Source organism: Netta rufina (assembly GCF_964035555.1).
Source record: "Netta rufina genome assembly, chromosome: 8".
NCBI classification, from domain to species: Eukaryota; Metazoa; Chordata; class Aves; order Anseriformes; family Anatidae; genus Netta; species Netta rufina.
Window position 1 is genome coordinate 10,287,599 of NC_140131.1, and position 14,067 is coordinate 10,301,665.

At 46.6% G+C, this 14,067-nt stretch overlaps 1 protein-coding gene across 7 annotated transcripts in view; it reads right to left on the reverse strand.

Annotated features, from left to right (window-relative positions):
* Window positions 1-14,067, reverse strand: part of RNF220 (ring finger protein 220) — a 186,339-nt gene that overhangs the window by 6,972 nt on the left and 165,300 nt on the right. For all 7 annotated transcript variants that reach the window (XM_084291013.1, XM_084291016.1, XM_084291015.1 and 4 more), the window contains 2 exons: window positions 1,888-1,996; window positions 550-624 (listed from right to left, as the gene is read on the reverse strand). In XM_084291013.1, coding sequence (XP_084147139.1) covers window positions 550-624; window positions 1,888-1,996 — 184 coding nt within the window. The remainder of the gene's footprint in view (window positions 1-549; window positions 625-1,887; window positions 1,997-14,067) is intronic.

Sequence of the window (14,067 nt, forward strand, 5' to 3'; positions counted from 1 at the left end):
TTCAGCATTCAAGGTAATCCCCAATCTTCCAAACAGTATGGGATATGCTTGGAAACTGCACAGTGCTATTTCAAATAACCTGAGAAACACAGATTCGTATTTGTAAAAGCTCCTGTCCGTGCTATGTTCCCTGAAGATGATCCCCTTTGCTTCAAGTGAATATCAGGCTTCCTAGAAGCCACCCATGCCATGAGATCTCCGTGGATTTGGCCTCCAGTCCCACAGCCTTACCTCTGCATGGATACCTCCCTGGGCGTTACTGTAAGGCAAGGTTGTACCCAGCACAGAGCTCTTACACCTCCCCACAGCAGCAGAGGAGCAAGCAATGAGCAGGACTGTACTTTGGTAAGGATGACTCAAACTAAACTCACTGAAGTCAAAGCTGGGATGGGGTGTTAAGTGGCAAAGACCGGGAAGTTTGCATGCACAGCACTCAAATTGTTTAGAATAAAGCAAAAGGCATCTTTCCCCATTGTGATTTAAAATAAAAGTATCCCAGAAGAGAGGGACAAGTCTGTAAGTCAATTAGAAAGTAGCCAAGAGCCTCACCAGAGTCCGCAGCCAGCATTCTTCACAGTGCACATGCCAGCACTGAATGGAAGTCAGGGGCATTGTGTAAGAGTCCTGAAGGAAAAGAAGCAAACAGGTTACTTCCAAAGCAGGAATCTACTGATTCTTTGTTCCCAACCCCACCACAGCACCCTCCTTTGTGGGTATGCCATCAGACTACAGGCAACTTAACAGCATAACAAGAGAGCATACATCTTATCTTGGCCTACCATGAGGTGTGAGACAAAAGAAAAACAAAGCAGAATTAAGAGGGTCTTGCATTAACGAACTTCTGCTGACTTTGCACGTAAGAACAGAGCAGAGACAGCAATGTTTGTGTAGCAGACGCAGAAGTCTCCTGCAGTCCATTTTACCGGCTTCCAAGAACTCCTGTTGGAAGCCCATAATCCACTCAAGTGGTGACCTGGCTCAGCACAGTTATCACAAGAGCATCTGAAGTTGCTGTGGCCACCTGCCATTATTCCCATCAGAAAGGTCACCAGATCATATTTAAAAAAAAAAAAAAAAACAACAAACAGCGACAGGGTAAGATTAACCCTTATCACAACTCCCTACTCTGCAGCAACAGCTTAACTATATCCCAAGAAGGCTGATGTTATTTCAGCAGACACGCACTCTCAAGTGTTTTCCATGATTGCTACTAAACCTCTGGAAATGAGCAGCAAACTGTCGTGCCTTCCATGGGATGAGATATGGGAACTGCTATCCCCATGCCTACAAGTCGTGAGTGGGAGAGACAGCACCATGCATCAAGCTGAAGTTGCAGAGGGAGCCCTCTGCCAAGCAGAATTTTCTCCTGCTCTCAGCAGAATGAAAATCTAGCAGGAGATGCAAAGCTTTGCACGCTCAGACCATCAGAGGGAGCTGCTGCCTTTCTTTAGGGAGGCCACAGATTCACCACAGAGCAAGCAGGACACGGACAACTTTTAAATACTAAGGCGATGTTCCTGGTCTCAAATCATACAGGGGGCTTCATATGGATTCTACTCCTTTATGTATACAAATTTGAACATGCAGGAAGAGAACACCAATATCTGGGAGTTTGCTAGAGTTAGCTTGAAAGTCTTGAGGTTTCTGTGGCCTCTGATACAGATGGATGGCTACAAAACTGAAGAGCCATCTAATACATATGGAAATGGCAATTGCTAATACCTGGCACCTATATTCAAAAGGAAAGAGAGACTATTCTTGGTGTATAGGGAAGAAGGTGAGTTCTCCCACCCCCCAAAAAAAAAAGAAAAAGGAAAAAGCTTTCTCCTCCTCAGCAGAGATACCAAAACATTTCTGATTCATTACCACAACTGGAGTGCTACTCACCATGCAAATGAGACATTTATAGCGGTCCCCACGGGAGAGCTGCCTTTCTAACTCACGGACACGAGCCTTTAACGCTTCGAATGTTGTCACTGCGGAGTCTTCTGTAATTCTGCAAAAGATGATGGAGCGTTAGCATCACTGCACACACGAGATTGCTGAGAGTTTGGGGAAAAAGGATCTCACAGCGGGTATTGCACAGGAGATTGCAACATTTAAACTTGCATTGAAAACGAGCTGCTGAAAAGCCCAGTGTGAATTCTTTGAGGTTTGCTACTAAACAGCTGCAAACACGTCGCGACAGAACACAACGGGGCTGGGGCTGCCAACATCACAGAAAGCAAGTTTCTGCAGGACGCGGACACTTAAATAATGGATTTTTTGGTTTGTTTGTTTATTTTTATTTTCTGCCTCCTTTCCTGTCTCCTGTAAGAGATTCTGTGGGGCCAAATGCTTTGGACAAGGCTTCGTGTGCTGCCCCAAGCTGGTGAGCTAATTCTGTGTGGGCAATAGGAGCTGCTCTTCCCTTAGAGAACAGATGCCTCTGCTGACCATCAACCTTGAGAAACACAAAATCAGCTCATTACAGAGGATCAACACAGTGCTTTCGCATCAAACAACCTCCTAGCTCGTTGGTTTCTAATACTGAAAAGAAGGAGAAGCCAAAAGCAAAAGACGCTGTACCAACAGGCAGCTATAAACGCAGCTTTACAACCTCTGCTTTCCCATTTTCTAGGGTCAGTTTTGATGGGCAGCATTATCTCTTTTGTCATAGAGGCACTGTGCTGAGGGCAGGCAAGTGTATTTTCATGGTTCTGCAAGGCTGGTGAAAAAAAGCGAGTTGCCAACCTAAAAGCAAGGGCAGACAGGAGCGCTTAGCAAATGAGATGCGGGGAACGTTAGGGACAAGGATGTGTCACTCCAGCATGCTGCAAAATCTGATTCCTACACAGTGCAGATACAGGGACGGGCCCTGAAACATTCCCCAGGAAAGGTTTTAAGAGCATTGCATTGACATTAAGGCTGTCACCCTAGTGGAAAAACAAAAACACAAAAGAAAACAGCAATTTGCATTTACGTCAGTGAATTTCAGGCCAGTCCAAGCAGACACTGGAAGAACCTGAAGAATACCTCGCCACCAGAAATTGCGTCAATCACAACATAAACCCCGGTAGTACCCATCTGTTGCACCTTTTTAGAGGATAATTCATCAACAGGTAGCTAAACCTGGCTTTAGGGGAATTACTACGAACAATGAAGCGAGCTGCAACCTCAGCACTCGCACTGCATGCACTCACCCGCTCCTTTGTTCGGTAAGTCGCTTGTCCCCAGCACTCAGGGAGGGACCTGGGGTGTCTCCCACACAGCCTGAACAGAGCAAATTCCTGGTCTTGTGAGTAAAGCAAGCGGCCACGTACCACACTGGGAATGGAGCTAGTCAAAAAGATCTTGAATGGTTGTTCTAATTATGACACTTGAGAAGAAAGTGGAGTTGCAGGGGTGCCTGTGGTTAAGTAGCAGCACCGTAAAGCTCCTCCAGCTTCACTCCTACCTTTGTGCAGATCACACACTGCACGAGCTAACTGGGAATTCAGAGCAGAGACCTTAATCAGACGGAGATTCCTTGCAAATGAGTTACTAGGAAATAGTAAAAAATTTAAAACGGCAAAAAAAAAAAAAAGGCCAAGAAATACAGGTCCCATGATAGCCTCGTGGGTGGGCACAGGGACGCTGCACTCAAATCTTGGTATCAATAAATACTCCTTGGAGCAAAACGAAAGAGCTTCTGTAGGAAACAGAGCTCCCTGCTGTGAAACATCCACTTGCTCCTACTTGTTGGTATAAATTATCATCAGATCCCAGTTTGGGTTCTGACCCTCCAGGGAGAGTTGTCAGTATTTTCAAAGAAAGTGCAGAAAGCTGTTAGTTTTGTCTGAGGGAGAAACAGAATTATTTATTTATAGCTTGAAGATTATTGCGGGATGAGAAAATCATTTCCCTTCCAGTCTGGCCTGTCAACAAGCTGATGCTGGATGAAGGCTGCCGTTGAATTTGACTTTCTGGAATCTATTTCTCCTTTCTGCATGCATGAGGGTACCCAAACTTTAAAGGCAGCGAGTGCGGCTCTTGCCTGAAGCAGGTGGCAAGCGGGAACCTCAACCCCTAATAAATTCTCCCATTACTGTCTGTGGAAGGATGCTTCCTCCTTTGAAGGGTTGCTTGAGCAGATTCAGGCAAAGGCCAATTCATCCCCCGTCCTACCCCAGTAACAGTCAAAGCCTGAAAAGGAAAAATTTGCCACTGCACCAGCTAGAGGAGATACAAAATGGCTTGTTTATGGAAGCCTAAATGGCTGACCCCCATCAGCCAATTTCGGAAAGCCTCTGAGATAATCGCACCTGTCCAGTAATAAACGAATGAATCAGAAAAGGAGGCTGAATAGAGGGATAAGCAATAACGCTCAGAGGCTGCCTGATACAATGGCCAATCAATAGGAGGGCTGTAGATCAGGGTGCTAGTTAGCTGGAAAATTACCGCACCGCTGCGTGCGTCACGCTGTAGGGATCCTGGACAATCAATGTGGGAGGTATTGATTTAGTTATTATCACTTCATACGCTCCAGACATTGTTAAATATACATTTATTAACAAGACTGGGGTGCATTGGTAAGAGAGGGAACATTAGCCACAGCAGTATCTCCCGGAGCTGATCAAAGCTCAGCTGTGACCGTCTTTAAACCCCATGTTCTCCGTGCCAAGCGTGCTCTCAGGACAAATCCTGATGCACGGCGTGGTGCTCGAGAGCCAGCTTCTATCTCAACAAGAGAGGTTTTTGGCCACCAGCGAGCATTTTGCACTTGAGCTTTCAGGAAAGCCTCCCGGAGCAGCAGCGAGCAGGGACACGGGGGCCAAGGGTCAACCCAAAGTGAGCGATAATTGCATGGTTGCTTCCGAAAAGCCGGAGGAAATGAGGTCAAGGGAAATAGGGAGAACATTAGTAAATAAAGGAAACTGGAACTACCTCCAGGGATGGAATAAAGACAAGAGTCACTTCCCATGTGTCTGGCTCCCGTGGTGGCCAGCACACTTGGGACACATGCCATTCCCTTTAGTGACATTTTACCGTCAACCTGCTGCTTGTATCCTAAAGATAAGTATCGCTCAGGAACGACTCTTCCTGCAGCAGCAATCTTGGGAACTCCCTCAGGCTTCCCTCTTGCGTGCACACCTTATTTGAGCTCTCCAGGAGGCAGCGGGGAGCAGCCTGTGGGGTATTTTTACGGGGTGAGTAAGGCCAGGGTGGAGCAAGGGTCAGAAAGCCAAGCACAAGTTACCCTGCCAAGGAAGGCAGAGGGGATTAAGACGTAGGAGGAATTCGGCTCCACAGCCCTGCTCCCTGCTTTGCCTTGACCTCATGCTAGATGCAGGACTAGTTTAGCAATTTTGCGCCTCGCTGCTCTGATTTGACGTGTTTGGATAACGTCATTTGTCAGCCTTGGGAGAGACCTGCTGAGCACAACTGCTGCAACGAGCTCTGCCTCCAGCCCCGGGCTGCTGCTTCTCCGGCCACGCAGGTGTGAGCAGCCTCGCCGATACCTCCTTGCACATGAGCAAAAACCTGAAGGAAGGGCTCCTTGTAGAGGAAGCTGGGTCCTGCAGCTCTCTCTGGACTTTGTGTTTAACTCTTCTGCAACTCGGCAGTCATGGTTGTGGATGCTGGGCACCAGGGAGCAAGTCTACAGGACTGGGAAAAAAGCACTCGATAGTTTCCAGTTTGTGTGCCCAATCTGTTTTTCTACTGTTCATAGCATTTTTTCCCCTCCTGTCAGCACCAAAAATAAGAACAAACTTTCCTCTTTTGAGCACATCCTTGCTTTGTTCGTGTAAGGGGCCAGGAGAAAGGCACAAAAATACCATCTGAGAGAACAAGGACCTAGCTGTAGGTTTGAGCGTTACTCAGTGATCACGTCCCGGGAAATCTCCCATGGGAAGTGGTTGCCTCCTCTTTGCAAAAAACTTTAACCCAAACACTGGTTATTTGTCAAACATTAGCATGCATGTGATCTTTGTTTCTCCAAATTAAATCGAGCAATTCCTACCCGCTGTCCCAGTGGGCAATCACAAGCAATTCCGTTAATTAAATTATCTCTGATTCTGCAGCTCTGGAATCTCTCAATTGACTAAGTCTGTGCTTTATCATCAACAAAATACCGGACCAAAAAGGAAACAAAAAGATGCTGATGTCAAAGTGATTGGCTTCAGTTAACCCTTCCCAGTTGGATATTAAGTGCTGCTCAAGAAGCTGCTGCACTGGAATGAGCCCACGAGCAAGAGCTCCGTACCAGACACCGGCAGCAGCTGCTCACTTCTGTTTCCTTTCCATCACAGGAAAAAAAAGTAACATCACTGCATCCAGCATCCTATGTGAGAGCCACAGAAAGATGCAAACAACTGCTGAAGAGGTAGAAAACCACCCCAAAGATCAGTAAGCCCCTGTGAATACCCTATCCTCTCCTTACCCAGATCCCACTTGACGTACCCTGCTGTTGACGAGTCTCCGTAAAACATTCCCCTTTGGTTTATTTCTACTGGATATAAATTTTCCTTTCTTCATAAACGGCCACACTGTACACAGCATTCCATAAATTTTTACAATTCCACTGTTTGTATGTACCTTGTAAAAAATGCTTAGCACTGATTAAACGCACCACTAATAAAATTTCATGGGCTACTTTTGACACTTGATATTCTGACCTTCTTCTCTCTTCCTCATGCATTTATTTTTGTTTTCATAAGCCTGTAAACACAGAGTGGCAGAAGGAAGAACGTACAGTCCCCCAACAAATCTGAGCGTGACGTCTTTATTTTTAAACAAAGAATTTATCTCCCCTTGTGCAAGGTGGAGGACCTGATCCCAGCAGAACACACCTGCCATTTCCCCGCACCAGGGGCAGAGGTCAGGTCACCAGCAGCTTACATATCATAAATATTAGAAACAGGCTGGTCAATGCTCTGAAGGCAGAGTCGAGCTGAAGGAAGATTCCAGGAGCAAAGAAATTGCTCCTGGCCACATCCAGCCACAGCCACAGATGACAATTACCATAACCATGGCTGCACTGCAGAAGAGGAAGCCTACTGTGCACAGCTTGCCTCGGGGGGCACTCATCTTTAAGACCTGATAAAAATGATCCAAAGGAGACCCCAACATCACTGTGCAACCACTTCACTGCAACAATTCTTCAATATATTTGAGTGAGAGCAACCTTTTCAGCCCAGTGACCAGGTTTCATCAGACTGCAACATGGTGGGCAGAGCTGCTGTGATGCTGGTGACAAGGGCACCGAGCCATTTAGCACTGAGGGTCGGCAGAGCACGATGGTGCTGTCTTGGCACCACCTCGCCATATGTAATCTTCAACAAAACTTCCTCGTTACCTGCGTTTCAAACACCACCTGAAAGGAGCCCTAAGTCTGCTGGGAGAAGAACATTTGTTGTTTTCAACCTGGTGAAAGAATCCATTTTAACAGAAAGTCACAGGTGGCCTTTAAAGGAAACAGACACAGCTCAGAAATTTTAAGTATTGTAAGTCTGAAAGAACCCGAGCGCCAGTCGCTGGTGGCAGACTGAGTGCTAACTGCCCCAGAAGGTGCAGCCTACAGCACTGGCACGATGTGCCGCGATTTTATTTCGCTAGATGAGCTGGCTACAGCAGAAGGGGCCGCATCCCTAGCAGCAGAAAACTGCCCAGCAAAGCTGTAATCAGTAGAGCCAGGTCAAATCACACCAACTGAAGTTTAGACCCTCCGTCTATGAGGATGCCAGCACTAAAAGCAAATCATCTGGCAAGCCATCAACACTTTAGGAGCTGGCTTCCCCTTTATTTAGCTAAAAATCTCATTTATTGGGTTTATTTGTTTTTAGACTAACCTCCTTTAAAAAGGCTGACTTATAATCCTGTAAAACATTGTCACATGTATTGAGGAAATTGGCAAGGATGCTAATTTATTGTCCTCTAGGAAAAAAAAAGCCCTCTTTCCTTGATTAATGTATGTTTTTGCATTGTAAGATATTAAAGAATGTTGCTTCACCTGTAATTATAGAGAATAGTTTATTTTGGCAAAGTGCCCTGGCTTCTGGTTGCCAAGTTATGAATAATGCAATGTTCCCCATTCTAATTTCCGTGTTCTAAGTTGTGCATTTGGAGCGGGGTGCATGCAAGGGCACACACACACACAGCCGCCGCGGCTCCCTCCGTCATGAGCGCCTCTATTTTATACTTGCTTGCACAACTTGTTAATACCATCATCTGCTTGCCAAATCCAGAGTTTGCTTCTGACTAATTTCATCTCGATGCAAACCAAAACTGTTGTCTTTTTTTTTTTTTTCCCCCCACAGAAGAATTATTTCTCTTACACTTGCATGCACCGTCGCAATACCACTGAGGGGAGCTTACCGCTGCAAGGAGGCGTTTTAAGCCGCATTTAGCTGGGACTTGGGTAAAGATTCCCCAAAGAATTTAATGACAGAAGAATTCATTATGCTTTCATCTCTCCTCCGCCTCTACAACACAGAGCCCAACAATGTCTTTACAGGAGCAGGAAGTAAATTCAGGCACTGGCTCTTTCTCTCTCTCTCTTTTTTTTGGCCCACATTTCGCTGGGACACATGTGCCCAGCCCCAATCAAAACAGAGACAGATGGCACCGCTGATCATTCAGAATGGAAGGAGCCTCGGAGTCAGCATGTTTAGATGCATTTGTAGGGCTACACAGTATCTGCTGGCCACTGGGACTGATTTAAAAAGACGGCTAGTGAAAGTCTGAGCTCGCGCCAAAATTTTAACTGTGCCATTTGAGCAATTATGGTTCGACATGAAAGCTGGGAGAAAGAATGCATGGGTCATTCTGATTTCGATTTAGAGACCATGTCCCCTGTTCCAAAGAGGAAATAAATGCAATCCCATTGCTTTACTGGCGAAGGAAAAAGCCAGGCTACCAAAGTGTATTTTGCTGCAGCAAGGCTTTATTGAGGCAGCGCTGGCTGAATTAGAAAATAATCCTCAAAACAGAATGCCTAAATATAAATAAATGCATATCTAATGCATTAACGTGTCCATTCACCTTCCAAATACAACCCTCAACCTGGTGATCCCAGGTGTACTCCAAACAGAAAGCACGATGCACCTCCAGAGATCCTTTCTGAACATAAATCAGGGCCATTTTTCTGGCAATGGAGAAAAAAAAAAATGCAGCCCCTCTCCCCAGTGAAACACATGGGTTGGAGGTTCCAGCCTACCAAGACTCGCCTTGATCCACAAGCAAACAAGTTTGGATTGTGACCAAGCTCCATGTAGAGCCAGGCAAGACTGTTTCTCTCCTGGAAGACTTACATCTGTGGCAGCCCAACATCTCCCTGCGGCCTGGAGGTAGTCTGGGATCATCGGTAGCTTTGGCTGGACAAACAGGGCATTAAATTTACAAAATATCCCTGAGGTGAAAGAGGAATAGCAGATTCCTAACTGAAAAAGTCTTCAGAAATTGGACATGTGGCAGAGTCTTGCGGCCAGCCCCTGTGCACAATGAAATGCTTTCTACTCCCATGGCCTGCCTCCAAACGGCCGAAATAAACAGGAAATATCTATGCTACTACAGCAGCACTTGGATTCCTCTGCAGCCTTTTAAGGGCTTTACCGTCGAGGTGATCTGCTTTCCAGAAGCTCCATTCATGAGCACTGATTGGAGGTGCACAAGGGCAGCGCGATAACACATCCTCCAGACAACTTCCTACAACTTGTGCTGCCCGGCCTAGAACTTTTACACCGCGGCCGTTTCCTTTCACGGGGAAAGAAAGGCTCAGAATTAACATCATTTAAGGTAATCGTGCCTTCAAAAAGAAACATGAGGCCATTAAAAGAGGCCAATGCACTTTAGTATCACATAACCAACTGTGGTCCCGGAGCTGGAAAAGGAAACAAGCAATGGGGAGGAAGGACAGGTCATGAGCTGGCCATCCAAGGGAAGGGCTGGAACGCTTATGCAACTGAGTGGGAAACAGCAGTTTTTAGGGGGATAGAAACCGTCCAAAACAAGGAAGAAAGGAGGAGAAGTGACTGGATAAATAGGATGAACTGGCCACAGTGGTGGGGAGTGAGTAAAGACGAGCACTGACAGTGAAGCAAGGGCAAAAATCAACAAGGTTATCAAACAACGTTAATTACATCACTGTGGGGAGTGAGACTGTTGGGTTGTGTTACAGAGGCACAGGAGATATGAAAGCATAATGAATTCTGCTGTCATTACATTCTTTGGGAAATCTCCACCAAGCTAAATACAGCTTAAGACTCCTTCCTACAACAGTAAGCTCCCCTCAGTTGTATCACAACTGTGCATATGAGCGTAAGAGAAAATTACACGCTCTACAGTTGTCCCAGACATGGTTTAGCTGAGAAGTAACACAAACTCATTTTTTTTCACTCTTTCATATTTATATTTACCAGCTATAATCTAAGAAATGCATAAACTACTGAGAGCTGTAATCCAACGCCCTGTTGTCACACAGCAGCTGGCACAGCACAAACACTTACTGAGTTCTGTGATAATAGCCAGCAAGTGCCAAAGAAAGCAGCAGCCCTATTAATGCCAGTACGCAGACAGCCTGCACGGCCAGGGCTGCCCTCCAACAGATGCACAGGAGCAACAGCAAACTGGCACTGGAAGGGGCACAAGATGACCCCCTTTTTGCTTTTCAAAGGAACATTCCCATCCAAACAGGGAACACAGCCGACATTAAAAATAATTGTTACTTTTCTCTTGAGAGCCTCTGGGCACCATACAAATATTTCCTAAAAAAAAAATAAATTAAAAAAAATAATCCATCCCTGCCTGTTAATTCTTACAGCGTAGGTAAGGGATGTGAATAAACAGTCACATCCTCAAAATACTTTCAGAAGGAACACAGCGGGATCCAAAATGCTCCATCAGAGACATTGTTAAACACGACAGGCTAATTTTAGGGACAAGTCCTCTCTCTGACAAGCTGCTCACACATCTAAGGGCAGAATTCATCTGTTAGAAGGCAGCTGCTTTGTGTTTTATAAGCTAAAGTTTCTCTTACCTATGGAATAACTCCAATATTTCACAGGGAATCATCATCCATCTAACTGAAGTACCCTCTAACGGACCATCAGCCTCATATCCCCTTTGAAATAGCACAGCTGAGCACTTGCTGGGCCACGATTTATTTTTTACCTTCCGAGACATCTTGCTAACTCTATAGCTCAATAGTGACAGTCGAATTTCACACTGCGATAGCCCCCCATCGATTTTTCACTCCCAGGAAGCAACTCCACAAATTAAAGTTAACAGCATTTCTGAAACTAAGAAAAAAAGGCAAAAAAAAAAAGGCAAAAAAAAGAAGAGCAGGGGAGGGCAAAGAGACACGAAGGGCAAGATGCCTAAACCATGCCTCCAAGATCGGAAGAAAATTCCTTCCTGGGTTTGAACTTGTTGCAGGACAGGGATGCTACTGCCACCACTGCCGGCAGCCACCCTGGGTTAGCAGACACTTCAGCTCTGAAACATTACAGGCAAACTACAGAAAGTTGTCAAATACATGTCTATAAAGAACTCCACCAAGGCATGAGAATTAGACCAAAAACTCTGGACACAGCTGTGCTGAACAGAGATGCCATCTTCACCCCAGGTCTCAGCTCTTACCATTAGCCTGCCTTGCTGGGCTTTGTTAACCACTAGCCTGTGGCGAGCTGTGACAGAATTTCAGTTGGCACAGTGGGAATAAGGTTTGAGGCCATCACTGGCATACCCAGTTTCTATGGAACAGTTAAAAGAGGGAGCAGAATCAAGAAACCCAGCCCAGCTCTCTACCGCCAGAGCCTGAACACCCAACCTGGAGGATGATGTAATGTGAATGTCTCACTTCGTAAAAAAACCTCAACATCTGCCCACACGCTCTTCCAACTGTGACCACCAGTACGTATTACATTCTACTGAATTAGTGAAAGGAAGAACTTAAACCTACAAAATACACAGTAAATCTGGACACGAGCCCTGAGACACAAGCAGCACCCAGCCCAGCCGTGCCTCCTCGGTCTGGCTTCAGCAACCCCACGGTTCAGTTCAGCTTCCTGGACCTTGTCTCAGGTTTGCACAGGCTGGTCTCAGAGCAGACCCTCCAGCTGCAGATCCTCACCAGCAGCATCATGTTCACCCTTGGAGCACAAAGGGCTAGGTCATTTAATGACTCCAAGTAATTTTTAAATTTTATCCTTGCTCTACGATTTTCTTGTCTACCGCCAAAGCCTATTAATGGTGTGACATTACAGCAAAGGGCTGGGAATGCTTATCCTCTGGTGTGAATGCACAACGGCTTCTGTTTCCCCGTGACATAGTGGCTTAAGCATGGCTCCTTCCCTTTGAGGCCTGAGCTAATCCTCTGGCTTCACGCTGGAGCAGAGGCTCCAGTCTCAACCCATCTCCCCAGGAGCAGAGACCCTGAGACCCAAACCTCACCTACTCCTCTCACACGTTTCACTCTTTGCACAAGGAATCCACCCTGAACTAATTTTAAGTGATGCTTCCTCACATGATCCCTCACCAGCTCTCCTCCGGAGCCAACGCTTTCCAAATAGCTGCTTTGGAAAGAGGTGTGGGAGGGAGGGTGGGGGGAGAGAAGATGAGAAAAATAGAACACACACAATTGCTTTTTGTCTCCCAGACCCTCTTTTTAACCCAACAAGCATCTCATCCAATGAAGCATGATGAGCACGAAGTGTTATATAAAGAAGATAATTATAAAGGGATTTAATGCTTGGCAGGCTTGCATCGCGAGGTTTATGGCAGAGGTAGCGTACTCACTTAAACAGCCGTGCGTCCGGGTTTGCTATTATGCGGGCAGTGCTGCTGGGGCCAAGCGGAATCAGAAACAAGATTTGTTTTACGGAAAAAAAAAAAAAAATAAAATAAAGAGTGCAGCCCCTTTCCCACCGAGGATGGCAGCTCCAGTCCCACCTCCTTCCAGTTCTGTCCCATCCCTGATTAATGATGTTGTCTGCCTGATTTATGACCCACCCCAACAGATTAGAGTTTCCCTCTTCAACCTCCTCCCCTCCCGCCAACTCCCCCCCCCCTCAGAAGGCACAGCCACACTTCACTGGAAATATTAGAGAATTATTAAATAAACATTCATACGTCATGTCTCTTCCCATACTGAGCTCATCGTAGTCAACGCTCAGCGGCCGGGCCCTGTTTGCTTTGGGGCTGACACCAAACAGCTGGAGTGATTCATGGAGAGGCTGGCTACAATGCTCTGTGTCATATATCATGCTCGCAGCGCTCCCTGCCCCGGCGGAGATAAACTGATCAACCACAACGGGCTGGAATGAATTTATGACAACACAAAATTGAGGAAAACAAATGGGAGGTGACCCAGTGGGCCACTAACCCAGACTCTTTCGCTGGCCTGCAATCTAGTCTGGTGGCAGAAAGCAAAATTGAACATTGGCACTCTGAATTAAGATGCTGGCTTTTAACCCCGGGGAACCTCAGCTTCAAAATGGCGCCGACGCCCCTGCGGGCAGCACCTCGGAGGGAGGAGGGAGGAAGACTTGTGTGGGGACGGCACTCTGGTGGCCCTGAGCGTGCAGCCGGCCTTCAGCTGGGCACAGTGTTCATGGAGGAGTCGGGGCATGGAATCTGGGCAATTAGGGACAGGCCGCTCTTGCCGAGCAAAGCTGTATCTCACGTCGAGATGAGGAAGTTTTCAGCAGCTGAGCTCTAGCCATCTGCTGAGGGCCACCCCACCACACACGACCTGTCTCTCCCCAGCAGCCTTCAGCACCCTGTGGTGCCCGCACACCCGACATCGCCATGGATGTGCAAGATTAGCTGAGGAGAGCTGGGCCCAGCACCAGGTCTCTCCTTACCTGTGGCTGCCACCCAAAATTCAAACCTAACACAGCAGAGATCAATGGCAGGAAACCTTCCTGAGCTAAAGACCCATTGGGGCAGGGGGAGCTGAGCCCCATCTGGTCATTTGGCAGGCCAGACACTTCCAAGAAAAAAAAAAACAAACAGGGTTTAGATTGAAGTAACTTGCAAAGAATTTCAGCAGCATGCCATAAGAAGGATGGCTTGCTGTACGGTACTAATGAATTAAAACCAAACAAA